The sequence below is a fragment of the Apis florea genome, unplaced genomic scaffold, assembly GCF_048593485.1.
Source record: "Apis florea isolate Af1SG1 unplaced genomic scaffold, ASM4859348v1 contig_3375_pilon, whole genome shotgun sequence".
NCBI classification, from domain to species: Eukaryota; Metazoa; Arthropoda; class Insecta; order Hymenoptera; family Apidae; genus Apis; species Apis florea.
The window spans coordinates 513,023-529,062 of NW_028256748.1; the positions used below are offsets into that span (position 1 = coordinate 513,023).

Below are 16,040 nucleotides of genomic sequence, written 5' to 3' on the forward strand. Positions count from 1 at the left end.
TTACAATTTTCATTAACCGAGGCACAATGCGGCAAAGAACGTAACGTGGATACGAACAAAACAGAAATTTAAGGGAGGAATACGTGATGGACGAGATAAGGGAAAAAAGGAGTCGATAGCAAACTGCCTCCGTCGTGGAGGAGGGGCCATCATCTCGCGAGATATCCGTTTCGACGTGAAATTACAAATGACGCGTATCTCGGTCGAAAGTCTGGTGAAAAGTGTAGAGCAAGTCGGGGTTGCCCGAGGGTTTCGATATATCCTCTCCTTCTCTTTCTCCTCTCCTCGTTATCGCTCGAGTCACTCAGAGGCAAAGTTACATATTCATGGAAACGCAAGGAGGAGGAGGAATGTCGCTTTCGTGGAATATCATTCGTCGATGGATGACTGAAACACTCGTCGACGAACGGATATAAGAACGAGCATTCTTTTGGGCGAAAGAAACGGTATCGGGTTTTGCCTTTTTGAAAATATACTTTATTATGTAAAAAAAAAAAAAGTGTCGCTCGTTCAAGCATGAATTGTTGGAAATGGAATCTGGGGAATTAATCATCGTGGACGACATCTCCTCTCCTCGTTTCGTTCGAATTCCCAAAAGCCTCTCACTTAACTCGATTAACTTGATCGAAAGAATCTTCCATTTTCTCTCTACGTACGCAAGAAGAATCGGAATGTATCGATCCCATAATAGAATGGGATAGAAACGATCTCTGAATCGGAAAAATAATCAAAATTTTCATTTCTAGAAACGAAGCGACGACTCCGCAATGGCTCTGTATCGACTACCTTCCTTTCTCTGCCGCAGAAGCGGGCAACGTCGAGCCCAGCATCAACCACCCTGGAGTGGACGAGGAGGAGCAACGCGTCCAAGAGGACGAGGCGAATCAAACGATCGCCGATGACCTGGTCACGCGCTACGAGTCCATCGAGGACGAGGTTGCTCCTCCGACTGGCTCCAAAGCTACCCAGTCGCTGCCAGAGAAATCGGTGAACGTCTCGCGATCGTTCGAGGAGGAGAGCATCGTGGAGTCACTGCAGAGGGATCAAAGCGACCTGGCGTCGGTGAACGATGTCCACGAGGTGGATCCGTTGGGTTCGTCTGAGCGTGAGAGTGGCGGGAGGAGCGGGGGCAAGGATTTCGTCGCGTCGACCCGGCCGAGTCGAGTGGAAATGGCGTCGAGTGTCGGTTCCTCGAGGGTCGTGGACCGGTTGGACGGTGTCCAGGCGGAAGACGAGGGTCTGTCGAACGTTGTGGACGGTTCTAACGTGGACAAATGGCGGAGAGGGTTCACGACCGTGTCCATCCCCGGGACGGAGACCGTCTCCACGGAGGGGCCGATCGAGAGGAAGAAGGTGGAGGACATCAGGGCGATCTCGTTCCAAGTGCCTGCGATTGTCGAGGAGGAGGTGGAGGACGCGGAGGAGGCAAGGAACAGCCGAGGAAGGATCATTCGAGGCCGGTGAACAATGTGCTGTTGACCGGCGGCAAGTCGACGAAGGCGTTCTACGAGATCAAACCGTCGATCAAGACCGAGATGGAGGGGGGTGGTGATCAGCAGGCGAGTCCAATGATCGGCACCCAAAGGCCATTGGCTGGGAGGAAGTTCGTGTTGCCGAGCGTGGACAGCGCGTTCGGCAAATTTGGCCCCTATTTCGAGGATGGGGATCAGGAGATAAATATCACTGCCAGGATAGGGAGCACTATGCTGTTGGATTGCAAGATCGGCATGCTTGGTAACAAGGAGGTAAAATTTTTATTTTATTATCTCTGTTTTTCTGTTTTTTCTTCCCCCCCGTTTGAAAGATAATCCTTGTTGTCGGTGGATCGAGTTTATTGAACGTATATATTACGCGGATATATCGTGTACAGTAATCGAGAGGGATGACACGTTGGTATTATCTGTTCGTCGTGAATCTTTGTATCCTGTTCGTTCAATATTCTAGATCGCGATAAAAGCGTTCGAAATGAGTAGATAAGTAGAAATTTTTCGATTCCTTCGAATGCAACTGATAAAGCAATGAATCGGCAATCTCGTTACTATTAGTTCGAAACGATCAGTGTACGTTTCTTATATATATTCTATGTCACAAAGAAACACGAAAAGAAGATGAACGATGGAACGTGGAAAAGTTTAACAGTTTATTTTAATCATAATATAAAGAAAAAGACGAGAAGGGGAGGGAGGGGGGAAAAAAGTAGAAATAAAAGTAACGAATGAAAAAAAAGAGAAGAAATAGATTTGTTATTCGGGGGAAAAAAAAAAAAAAAAGGAACGTGTCGCTTTATTTCTCACGCGCAGTGTAGTAAAAATTCCATCATCGATTTGCGGTTTTTTCTATTTTCTTTTCTTTTTTTTCTTTTTTTCTCTGCCTTTTTTTCTATTTTATCAAACTCGAACAGGAGAATGTTTTGCTTCGTCGTGGTGTAAATTTATCTATATCGTGACGACCCTTTGTCGCTCGCGTTGTTGCCCTTCGGGCCTCCTTTTTATTATCCCGTTGCTTTTTTTTACGAGATGTCAACGATGCAATTTGCGAAATGGAACGAGCGATTTCACGGGACGAATGCAACGCTCTTGTTATATCTCTTATGATCTCTGAAGAAACTGGGAGAAAGGAATTGAATAAGAATTGAATGAGAATTGAATAAAAAGAAAAAATATCGTTTCGAAATCGTACGTAAAACTTGTTCAATTTTTACACGATGTTTCTTGCGCGCATAAATATCCGAATTTATAATTTAAATACACAAATTTTAAACAACGATGTACAAATGATTCGCGAAATAATCGGAGTATGCGTTTGAAGAATAAAGCGAATTTTTAAGCTACTGTATTCCATCCTACTGTATTCCAATGATGAATATGGTAAAATGTTCCGAAGATCCTGCTTTAAAATCACATTTTAAGGGATTACGAAAAATATTCGAAACCTAATCGTTTGAAAAGATTTCAAAATGCCAGTCGAATATCTTGATTTGTCTAACAATTTTTCTTCGAGCAATGTGAACAATACCGCCAGTATCGAATTCGGAAACACTTGGGGACAACGAAGCTTATTATTCGATCTGGTTCGCACTCGATTAATTAACAAGTCCATAGGGATGGACATTTGCATAAAACGTTGTTCCTTTTAATAGAGTATAATTTCGCTCCGAGTATTTTCAGGAATGGTGTAACCGAACAAATGGAGATAGCCGCGGACCGATTACCGAGTTATATTTGACCGAACACGTTTGGCGGCGCGTCGATGCTGGCCGTTGTTGTTTGATCGATTTGCCCGACCGCGCCTCGTGAAATCGTATTGGTTTCAAAAGGAAAATCACGCCGCCCTACGGTCAATGTTATTGTTTCACAGTCGGCGATAAAAATTTCACTTCGTTTCAATCGTTGAAATATATGTTGAAATATAACCAAAGATAGATATTTCAAAATCTGCGTGCAAAAGGAAAAAAAGAAGAAGAAGAAGAAAAGAATTAAATTTAAATTCTCGAGCGTTTTAATCTCGACAATTTTTCGACGATATCCGAACGCGAATCGCAAGAATTTGAATATTTGAAATTGAAATTAGAAATAGTTTCGAGTATCGTTGCGATATTCCGATCCTGGTGTGTATAATTCGAACAATTACACGTGAATGTTCTCGAATATAAACTGCCTATTTAAATTCAACCAGTTTCATCGAGCCAAAAAAACATAAAGCTCTCGATAAACTTGATGACGTTTCATCGAGATCCCTCTATTATTACACTCGTCACGTACGGTGTAAAACAGAGGCGGGGGAGAAAAGGAAGAGAGAACCGTCTCGTTGGAGAGAGGCGATCGAAAGGAAGCGGGGGCGAGCGATCGTAAGCCGGTCTTTCTCTCGAACGCTTACCGTGAAATTGCACTGTGCATTCATTCGCGACCGATTCAACTCCGCGAGTGTCTTCCTTCCACCGATTCCTTGTCGTGAAATTATTAACTTTCGACGAGATTCCACGCCCGCCTCCTCAGAAACAATGCGGACCCTTCTTTTCTTCTTCTCTTTCTCTCTCTCTCTCTCTCTTTCTCCTTCTCCTTTTCGTTGAAATCCGTGATTTATGAGGCAATAACGAGAGATATTTCCCCTGTTGTGATTCAGGTGACGTGGGTGCAGCAGCCTAGCAAAGACTTGTTTCGACTGCTCACCGTCGGCATGGTACCGTACAGCGTGGATCAGAGGATCAGCCTCAACTTCCGGTAAGTGGAAGCACGACTCGATGGTGTTGCTTATTTAGTTAATTAGAACAGGTGGAGGATAAATTATTGGTTAGATTGAGGATGGATTTTTTATTGCTTTTTTTTTTAGCGAATAACGGAACGTTATTTACTCGTCGCGCTATAATCGATATCTGATTTTTATACAAGAAATTAATTTGGAATCTTTGTCTGTCGTGAGAGAACAAAATTAATTTATCTCGTACTGGTATTCGATTATATATTGAATATCAATGTTTAACATATTTATTTATTGTTTATTTAAAACGCGATAATATTTGATTGATTGTTTAAAATGAAAAAACGTATACATAATTATACTCGTTAAAAACTAAATCAAATAATCGAAGTTTAAAAAAAAAACTTCAATTAGGAGAATTTTATATTTACACCGAGACAAATGAAAAATTAGCGCCGTTTCGTGGAAGCTCGATTGGAACCCATTTCCGGTATCGAACTCGACGCCATTCCATCTTGATCGATCCTCCACGAAACGCGATAAAGTCGCGTTCGAATCGACGCCTTTTATACGATCGTAAAAATCGAGAAGCGCGTTCGAGGAGCCGTGACGTCGGTGAAATAAAATTCTCCTCCTTTGTTACAGGTATCCAAGCAATTGGAGATTACAGATCCAATACGCGAACCCGCGGGATTCCGGTTTATACAAGTGCCAAGTCTCGACGCATCCGCCGTTGGTTAAAACGATTAACGTCATCGTCACGGGTAAGTGATCCGCATTTGAAACTCGCATCCGCGATTAACCGCCATTGTTTCGCTTTCGAATTTTCCTGATCGATGATGCGGTGCTCTCTTAAACTTCGTTTTTAACGCTCGTTCATGGATATTCGGTTTGAAAAAATAATAGCTCCGACTCCTCGAATCTTTTTGATCGAGTTTTAGAGGGAGCAAAGATGGTTGAAGGCACGTATAGCGTTTAATCGTAGCGTTTTAATTATTATTATATCCACGTATTGAATCGTAGGAACAAATATTTCTGTTTCTCTCTATACAAGAATTCTATTCCACGAATCTCCCAAAAATTACAACGTAATATAATCAAGACACTTCACTCATCCCCTGAAAAACAAAGGATAAAGATAAACAAATCCACGTGCACTGGATAAATAAAATTCCAAATTCCAATCCCCATCCGACGAAAACGCTTTCCGCGTCCATCGTGGCGAGTTTGCAACGCGGAAAATCCCATCTGGGAGAAGAGGGGGTGGCTTGACCAGAGTCGGAGCGAAGGGTGATCCGTTCCGAGGCGTCGTTGGGAGGCGAAGGAACTGGGTTCGAAACGAGGGTTGGAAAGGGTTACAGGACGGGGTCTCGCCTCTCCCAATCCCCTTACGTCGCCAATTCGGTGCAATAGAAACCCGCATTTCGTCGGGTAAAGCGGCTCGTGGCCAGTAATCTGATCTGATCCGAAGAGGGAGGAGGGCCACATCGGTGAACAAAAGCCGGCGCGAAGTAGGGCAGAACAAACCCGGATAGACTGACATTGTTACACGACTCCCTTCCTCCTCCCTCTGTCGGCGACCAGATGGCGTCCCTGTCGCACTTTGTCGCTCGTCCACGACCCGCTGCAATTTCTTCAACCTCTTCAACCTCGGAGCGAGCATTCTTTTCGCATCGAAAATTTCTTCTCTTAGAATTATCCACGTTGGGGGATCCTTCGTTTCGTTGCGTTGATTGAATCGAGTTTCGACGAAAGAAGGGGGGGATGCGTTTCGAGCAAATATTCGTTTTCGAATCGATAATCCGCGTTGTTGTTTCGGATTAGATGAAGTAGTATCACGTTTGTGGAATCGAAAGGGAAGAAAATTGTCGATCGAGAATGATGATTGGATCGTCGTCCTGTATAATTGCGAAGCTCGCTTATCAAGAACGTGGCTAAAGATTCGAAGGGAAGCATAAAGAGAAGAATAAACAAGTTGTGTGTGTGTAACTAAAATAGCGTGGCATTTTATTAGGAAGATCGGCGAAGATTTCTTTCGGAAAACAGAATCGAGCCGGGTGAAAAACGAGTGAATCAGATCGATTGATAGGGGTGGATCGGTATCGATGGCTGCACTTTCCGTGTTCCTCGAAATTGCGTATTTGTCACGTTAGAACAGTAGTTACGGAGGGAACGACTTCTCTGGAACGCGGGTCTCGCGTGTAGAGGCATCACCGGTGATCGATCATCGATGCGATTAATGCGATGATTGATACACGTTCATCCACCGGTCCATTTGTTAGCTGGCCAAGGGCTGCGACAATATTTGCGACGACGTCTGTTTTCGCTGTTATCGGAGATTTATTAAATCCTTTATCTACATCGTGCATCCTCCTCGAGAGTTGCACATAAAATGTAATCGATGTGTAAACATTATACTTTCTTTAAGCGTTGTTCCATTTTCATAAATCCTTGCGTAGAATACGATACGAAATATTGCAAGGTAATAGAACGGATCAGGTGGAATAATGGAGTCATAATCACAGAGATAATCGGTCGAGCGATATAAGACAGTTTAGTCAATTGGAATAAGACAGGAACCAGAACGAAGAGACGAGTGGTTAAATTTTTAACAAGTTTTCGTGAATTTAAGAATTCGTAATAATATCTCTCTATACTTGCAAAACGGATAAGCATAAATGGAATAAGAAAACAATACGTGATAATCGATTGTTCGATCGGAGAAATGACGTAGAGAGATCGCATAAATGAAACACGACGTTCATCAATAGCTGCGATGAATATTCATTCCCCGTGAATCCCCCGTGAAACCCTGGATTAAATTTATTTAAAATTACATTCAATATTCATGAATATCCGCCTCTCAGACCGGTGTCACCATTGTCACTTCGTCGTCGACTGTTCGACCAATTTCTCCGTTTCTTCGGATCCTTTCGATTCCTCGAAAATCCATCCGTGATTCTCTCACATCCCCAATATCTCACACCCAGGGAAATTTAATTACGCGGCATCCGAACGAAGTGTTAGAAATATCGTCGCCATCGGTGCAAAGATCTTGGAGGAGGACGTGCCTCGTAAACTCGATCGTACACGTGTTATTGGCCGGATTCTTGGACGAAGAACTTTCGTTTCGAGGTCTCCATTAATTAAACTAGCCTCGAATTGCGACGAGGAGGAGGTGCTTTTATGCCGCGTCTCTATCTGGAAGTTGCCAGCAAAGCTCGTAGGAGAAACTCTTCGCCTCGAAACGAACGAAGGAACAATAACTTTGAAGGATTGAAGCCGCTATTTTAATCCCAAACATTTGGGCATTGTGGAAAAATTTACTCATAATCTGTGACTGGTGTTTAATGAATGCTCTGATTTGTTTTCTCGTTTCGTTTGCACAAACTACAGAAACTACTACAGATAGATATAAATATTTCGTGATTTGTGGATTTTACGAAGCGAATATAAAATAATTGGCATAATTCGTTAATTTTATACCAGATCTATATTTTTAATAAAAATCGTGTGCTTGAATCGCATAGATAAATTTTTTTAGGATGTTATGGATATATGATAAACTAAACTCAAGAGGAATCCGAAGGTTTTCGTCAAAATATCCATCCAAGTAAATAAACAGGAATCGAATTTAAACGATAGCTTCTTCCTCCTTGTATGCATGTGAAAATCTGGATGCATACCGACTTTTTCTCTCGCCGAGATCATTCATCGCTTGAAAAAATAATCCAAGAAATGTTCGATCGATTCGTTCCTTCCTTCTGTCGAGCTCCGGATTAAATTTTCCAGCGAATTCCATCCTTGCCCTCGATATCTATCGATACCTACGCCGTTGCGAGGATCGTGTTCGCGCGAGGAGGAAAATACAAAGGAAAAGTTTCGTGGAAGACATAATTTCGAAGGAATCACAGATCGAACAAGAGGATTTTCCGATGTTGTATGTACTGGAGATGGAAACGGAAGAATTTTCTTTAGAAATTTTCAAAGATCACGCGCATCTTTCTCCTTTTATTAAAGAAACGATATTTATTGGCGTGCTTCGCGCCGCAATAAACGTAAAAGTAAACGTTGTGAACAATGATGATTCGATTGCCAATAATATTTTATTATCGAAAACAAATGTAAACGTGTTGCATCGATTTTGAAATTTCGAAAAATATGACTGATACTTGCTCTAAGTATTATCATCCAATGAAATAATATTAACATTGATATTCCCTACTTTCACTCGCAGTGGAAAGAATCTAAATAAAGTAAAAGTAGAATTTCTAGCCTCGAAAGAAACTTTGCCCGATCTCTTTACACTCCGATTTCGAGCACTTCGCTCTAATATATCCCGAGCATCGTCGAGTATCATCCTCCTCCTCCTCCTCTCAGATAAAAAAGTTTCACCGTACGACTTTAACCCTTCTTTCAACCCGAGAAAAAGATTATGGAAATCGTTGAAGATATGATGGAATTGGCGATCCGTTGTTTCGATAGCCCCGATTTTATTTATCCCTCGCCATCACCGATCATCGTCCATTTCCGCCGATTTTTTAACGTAGCCCAGTTTTTCTCGACGCGTTATTTCTCGTTCTCGAGACACGTCGTGGACGACAGACGATCGTGGACGTTTCGCGGATCCTTCCCTCTCGAAAGGAGGAGGAATCGTCGTGGCGTTCACGAGTCTCGCGCCGAGAGGAGTGGGTGGATCTGTCGCGCTCGATATTCCTCGCTAACGCGGGGCTGCATATAAATTGAAAACTTAAGGCGGGAATACTATGGGATATTGTGAAAGATTGATCGGCCCATTTTAGGGCGAATCCCCGGGGGAAATGTATCTGGACCGAGTGTTTTTAATTTGGTGGTGTATAGGATTGATTAATTTAATTCTGAAATTAAATTATTTATTGATTTGAGAGATTTGACAAGAGATCCAAGAGATATATTGAATTGGAACGGAACTCTTGACTTTTTTTTTTTTCTTTTCAAGATGAAACTGATCGATATAAAAATATTGTTTGTTGTAGAATCATAAAGTAGTTCGAAAGTTCAAAGTTCTTGCGTAAATGTAAAAGTGTAATCAGTTTAATCGGGTCCAGATTATTTTTTGGTTCTACTCTCGTTTATATTTTATCGTCTTTTCCAAACATGTTCTCTCCTCTTGCATATTTTCGACTCGTATTCCCTTCGTCTAATCAATCATCGCCTCAAAAACTCGTTCTCGGTATTCTTTCTTATAGAAATTTTTGTCAATCACACACGTGCCGTTCGTTCCAGTTCGTTGTTTGTTCGAAATAAAATTTCAGTTTTCGGACAAAACCCTTTGTCTCCTCCCTCGACATAACACTATACGTTTCGAGCTCCGATAACAGAGATACGCTTAACAATCCGAGAAACTGCACACTCTTTGTATATTTTCTTCTTATTTTTCTTTTTCTTTCTTTCTTTTTTTTTTTTTTTTTTTTAATATACCAACCCGTAGAATTCGCAGCGCAAGAAATTTCTTTTCTATCAAAATTCTGGTAAAAAAAAAAAAGAGAAAACTCGCTGTTGAATTATTACAAACGAAACTGCGAGAGATTCAGACAGCCCGGTTGATTTCTTGTCGTCTTTTCATTCGCGACCGAGTTTCGAGCATCGCGCTTCCTCCGGTTTTCTCGTTTTGTCGATACATCACGAGACGACGTCGTATCTTTTTCTCGTTCGAGCGAGTAGAACATTGGTCATCCAGCTAGGAGAACCGTTGAATCATACGAAATCCGTGCCGGAAGAAGTAACCGCAAGAAGTGGCATATCCTTAAATTCCTTCTACATATATATATATATATATTCTGGTGACTGTTGTCGTTGATAAAGTCGAGAACTGTCGTTTCGTCGTGTCGTGGCAGTTGTCTCGAAACGGACTTGGCGAACAACGTTCTCGTTGAAATTGTTCCCCGGATGGTGAACGTTTGCGAGATTATTTTGAACAAGGTGGAAAAAGAGAAGGGAGGAGAATGCGTGAAATTAAGAGAAGAGAAAAGATCGTGAAAATATGTTAAATTGATAATTTCTTGTTTTTTTTTTTTATTGGGTATTTATTGGGTAACTATTTCTTTTTTAAATAGCTTGATGCAGTGGTGGAACGTATAAAATTGAGCAAAATAAATGTTATTTTCCCTTATCGTAAATGTGAAATATCATATTTTGAAATATTTAGGACAGTGAAGTTAAACTATGAGAATATAAGGATGGATGTGGAAATGTGTATTCTATAGTATATAAACGTAATTATGCGAAATGAGTTAGAGTAAAACATCCTATTTGAAAGGATATTTTACGTATAATGAGAGTTATCAGTAACGTACGATATTCGTGTTATTTATTCACGTATACACGTGTGTATAAATAAATCACACGCGAAAAATTAGCCGTACGTTCGAAACGTGTCGTTAGATAAATATTTAACACGTTCGACGCAATGTTGTAAAGTAAAAACAGCTTCGTAATAAGCGTCTATCAACTCTTCGACAAATATGAAAAAATTATAAAACAATGAAAAATGAAATACGTATGCAAAATTCTTTCACTCTGTCGCATCCCTTAAAAAGAATTCGTTCTTGAATATTTCGAAGCAACACGTCCAATTACCTTCCCAAAAATTATCCAAAAAAAAAAAAAAAAACGAGAATCAATAAATGCTTCAAACCATTTTCTCTCCATTCTTAAACTTACCATCCTCGTTTCTTTTCATCTATGATCTCCATGCGTATTCGAGAGAGAGACTAGCTCTCTCGATGATACCTCGATGCTTTCGAAGAGAATCACCCTGTCTCCGACAGAACAAACTTGGAAAAAAATTGTGGGCAAGAGTTCGACTCGAGTGGTTCAGTTTTTAATAATCGATTTCCTTGTCCACGTTTCGTTAATAGAGCGGCCAGATTTCGCGGATTGCTTTAATTATACGATGTAAATTAGTCGGGCCGGGTCACGAACGAGTCCTCCGTTTTACGACTGTTAATTATGAATACATTTCGCCTGGGATGTAATTCAACCCCTCTTCCTCGCGTAATCGCGTACCCTTAGCGAGCCTCTTTGAAAGTTTAATTTCGCGGTTGGAAATACGGAAATACGTGCTGTTATCACTGGTGGTGGCGATAATTGTCGAGCTCTTGAGAATTTCGTCCCTGTTTGTCTTTAATATCTTTGAGGGAAATTAAATTTCTCTCCCTCCCTCCTTTTTTTATCGAACAATTATGTATATAATTGTATATTTCGCAGGTATGAAAGGGACGAAGAAGAATATCGTACGTTCTCGTTTCGTTTGTCTTTAATATCTTCGGGGATAGTTAATTTCTTTTCTTTCTTTTTTTTTTTATCGAAGAAGAAGAATTGTGTACACGTATGTGTTTCTCAGAGATATAGGAGGGATAGAAGAGGGAAGAAGGAGTGTGTTTGTCTTTAATATTCTTCGAGGGATAATTAATTTTTTCCGTGTGAAATATATGTAAATATACGCGTTTCTTAGAAACAGAGATATATTCTCTGTGTTTAATATTTTCGAGGAGGATTAATTCTTTTTTCTTTTCTTTTCTTTTTTTTTTTTTTTTCTCTCTCTCTCCATATAACACGAAGAATTCTATATAATGTTTCTTAGAGATGGAAGGATATGGAGGAGGAGTAATGTTGCAGAGGGTGTGTTCTCGATTTGCAGCGCCGGAATTGACAATAACGGACGATTCCGGTCGAGCGGTGTCGAAGGAGAGGCATCTAAAGGCAGGGAGCGCACTGAAGCTTAGATGCGAAGCCAGGGACGTGATCGAGTCCCTGAAGGAATCTGTCATTTGGACCAGAGGGGATGAAACGCTTGGCGAGGACGTTAGGTAAGGCTACGAGACATGATATAATGATATAAATACGAAGAAAGAAAAATTTCATCGAGTATATTATTAGCCTTTTGTCGATCTCATCGACTTTGATTTTTATAATTGTAATTTAAAATTTTTAATGTAAAATTTCCATCCCTGTGATGAGATTAATACGCCCCATTTTAAAATTTTAAATATGTGACCATGCAAACCATGCAGCGTGGAAACGAGAAGGTTAAACTTATTTCCCGCTCCAGTTCCCTTGTATAAAGTTGTTCAAACAAGCAGGTTAAAATCTTAATTTTTGCAACGTGGAGAGCTCAGGAAAAAAAGGAGGGGGGGTGGGAGGGGGGGAAGGGAAAGCAAAACAATAATTCAGTCTCGTCCAGTAGCAATCTCACTAAACGTTATAACCTTTTCTTCCTATTTATTCTCCAGCGTTAATTAAATTAATTATAAAACGAAGAAGTAGAAAAAGAAATATTTGGAAGAATCGCTCGAGATGCTTTCTGTCAGCATCAATCTCTCGCTCGCTCTTTTCCTTCGAACGAATGGAATAGAAATTACGATCGAATGTTTTGTGTTTTTTTTTTTTTTTTTTTTTTTCCAGTGAAAACAGGACGACGGAGATTTTGGCCGGTAAGGAAGTCCTCGTGATCGTCAGCACCCTGATCGTGGAGAGGGCCAGCCCGAAACACGCCGGAAACTACAGCTGCGTGGTAAGAGGGCCCACAGCTCCGGAAAAGGCTAAAACGACCATCGCGGTACACGTGCTCAATGGTGAGTCTTTCTTTTATTTTATTTTCTTACCCTTTCTACGAAATGATTTAGACAATTTTTGAAATAGATCTATTATTCAAAGTGGTGAAACGATGGTTTTTTTTTTTTTTTTTTTTTTTTGTATGTTTGAATACAAGATTTCGTTTCGTTCGAATACAAGATCGAATCGATTGCAAAAGATTTAAAGTTTCGATTGTTTTCGAAACTGAATATGAAGGATGAATTTTTGAAAGCGTATAGAGAAGAGAAAAATAAAGAAAAATCAGAAAGAGAAAGTATAAGAGAAGTCGTGAAAATATTTGAAAACCAGATTCTTCCACCTTGTTGGATTGAATCCGCTCGTAAATCTATAAGTATCGAAAAGTCTCCAATGTCGAAGAAATTCTTTTCCTCGAGACGCGTATAATAAAACCAGATGAAATAAACGAAGCATCAACCACGTGGCGACACCCACCGGAAACTAGCCGCTCAGATAAAAGACCTTTCTTTATCCGATAATGCGCTTACCAGATGTACCGAAAACATGGTGGAAGCTGGGGTGTAAATCCTGGAGAAGGGAAGAGCTCGAGGAACGTTCGCGACATTATCCGTTCGAAGAAATCGAATCGTCGTGGATCGCGGTCGATTGAACCTTTTTGTATTTAATCGGCCATGCGTCTTGGATCTCTCGGGATAAGATAAAAGGAAGAAATTGGACTTCGTAAAATCGATGAGAAAAGACTGCGCAAAGGTGAGAGAATTCATTCTTAAAATTTCAGATAATCGGTCTCGAGAATAATTTTCCATTGATGAACAGACACGCAATGTCCATCTTGGGAAAAATACTCTCTCTCTCTCTTTCTCTCTCAATTTTCGACTCTATTCTCAAGTAATATTATCTTCTTAAAAGGAGAAGAATTTTTGTTGATTAATTCAGAATTGGAATTATTCTTTCTCAAGAAGAGAGAAAATACATATTCCTTTTCCAATCGTGCGTTCCACCTCGCTGGGCCAATTGTTAAATCTCTTCAAAAGGGTTAACGTTCTATTTACATTCGTCGAGCTCGCCATAAGTTGTCAATCAAAATTCATTTCTCTTCGAACGTTCCGCAGAATAGAGAGTGGCACACTCCATCGTGAATCCACCGTGCCAGTGGATCGTCCATCTTCTCGGCGAGCACCTTATTATGCCCGTCCGAGTGGATCGGTGTTCTTATGGCCGAGGCCTGGGTGAGGAAGCATTAGAAGTGAGCCGGCGTAGTCACGAACAATGATCTCGAGGTATCCTGGATAAGGTTTGCGAATGGAGGAAAAGAAACAAAGAAAAGAAAAAAAAAATAGGCAGCACGATAACGCCGTTTCTCTGTTCCCATTCTCCATCACTGCTTGTGGCTTTTCCTAGTTCAAGCTTTCTTTTTTTCTCTTTATCCGTCTCTCTCTTTCCTCTTTCACGTTTCTGAACAGAGACGAATCGAGACGTGAACATTGGGCCGACAACGTTTCCATTTTCACGAAACTTACGCCCTTAACGACCGTGCATCTGCGTTGCAGCAGAGAGTTGAATCGTCCTCGCTGTCGGTTAATCTGCATTATGAGAGTGTGGGAGGGATGAATGAACGTTTGTTGGAATCGTTGGGAAAAAATCGGTTGGGTCCATTTTGCATGGAAAAGATTAAGAATCTTTCCTGTTCCATGAAGTGAAGATCTTTATTGCGAGTTATTAGAGACGTGAGTGGATTAATCGATTAATCGATTTCGAGGTTGATATGATAATCAAATTAAAAAAGAGTTTCACAAAGATCGATATTTTGTTGATAAGTTTTTGCAATATATTAGGTGTCGTAAGAATTATTATTAAGCGATATTAAATTCCATCCATTATCTTGTTTAATTCATTATAACTCGTAAGACATTAAATGCTAAAGAATGAAAATTCTTGATTTTCATTAATAATAATAATAATAAAAAAGAACAATATTAAATTAGAGCGAGAAAATTAAATCCAATTTTGAAATCTCGTGTTCTAATATTATTCTTACGTCGCGTAATATACGAACAATATTATGAATGTTGAGCTGGTGACGGCATTCAATAACATTGTTATTGATATCCGAAATATTGATTTAAGTCGCTTTCCAGACACGGAGCGGAACGGTTCGTGTTTCTCTCTGCTCCTCGAACGAATATTATATCGTTTGTTAAATTAATAAACGTATAAACGATTAATAATACTTATAAATAAATTAAGCAACTATTGCAAAAGAATCTTTGAATAAAGAAACGTCATGGAGGATCGAATAAATACTGTAAACGAAATATCAAAATCCTTGAAGTGAAGATTCATTTCGAGATCGTAATCAAATACATCAATCTCGAAAAGATTAAGAGAAACTGTTTCATCGAAAAATAATTTTTATATACGAATTCGGTAAGTAAATTTACAATTACAATTATCGGATTTAAAAAAAAAAATCCGAGAAGAAAAATCATAAAATCATTCATTCCACTCATCGTCATTATTGCATTAGCAACAATCATTGTCGATCAGACAATCGAGGTTGGCGTACATCTTTTTGCCACGGTCACTGGAATCCGGAATAAAAAGTGGAGCTGGCATCTCGACAAGAGAGGGACAGGTCTCTTTCGAGGGAGCATAAACGTCTGTTGTGTCTGCGATTGCACACAATCGAACGGGGACAGGCTACTTCTTTCTCGTCTCTTCCTAAAAGCGGGAGGATTTCTGACGAAAAAGCGCTTTCTCGCGGCGGCTTTCATCTCCTTTCATCCTGAAAACGCGAATCCCGTATACAATGTCGAAGAGAGCGTCGCGTTGAACTTCACGTGACTTCTCACGATGTCGGAAAGAACATATTGTCGCTGTTTTTTCTTCTTATTCTTCCTTTTCTTTTCCCTTTTTCTTTCTTTCTTTCTTTCTTTCTTTCTTTCTTTCTGGGGATCTCGACAACGACGTCGACCGTGTTCTTGTTTTTACGATTGTGTCTACTCGTGGTTTCTTCTCGGATGATTCTTATGTTCTCTTTGGTTGATAAACGAGCACTTTGTTTTATTATTCCATTTCAAAAAATTAAAAAAAAAAAATTAGAAATTATTGAAAATATACTATTTCTTTAGTTATTCGTCTATTTTTTTTTTTTTTTCGTGCGATATTTTCCTTCGAAGAAAGAATCAAAATCGTGACGAAAAGGTTCCGTGTTTTTCTAAGAAGAAAGAATTATAACCGGAAATGAA

General features: G+C 40.1%; 1 protein-coding gene across 1 annotated transcript in view; it reads left to right on the plus strand.

Moving 5' to 3' along the window:
- LOC100865006 (uncharacterized) overlaps nt 1-16,040 on the plus strand; it is a 153,079-nt gene that overhangs the window by 117,281 nt on the left and 19,758 nt on the right. The window contains 6 exon segments of the mRNA XM_086912321.1: nt 806-1,407; nt 1,410-1,745; nt 4,123-4,220; nt 4,843-4,961; nt 11,879-12,047; nt 12,643-12,812. Of these exon segments, the coding sequence (XP_086768447.1) occupies nt 806-1,407; nt 1,410-1,745; nt 4,123-4,220; nt 4,843-4,961; nt 11,879-12,047; nt 12,643-12,812 (1,494 nt within the window).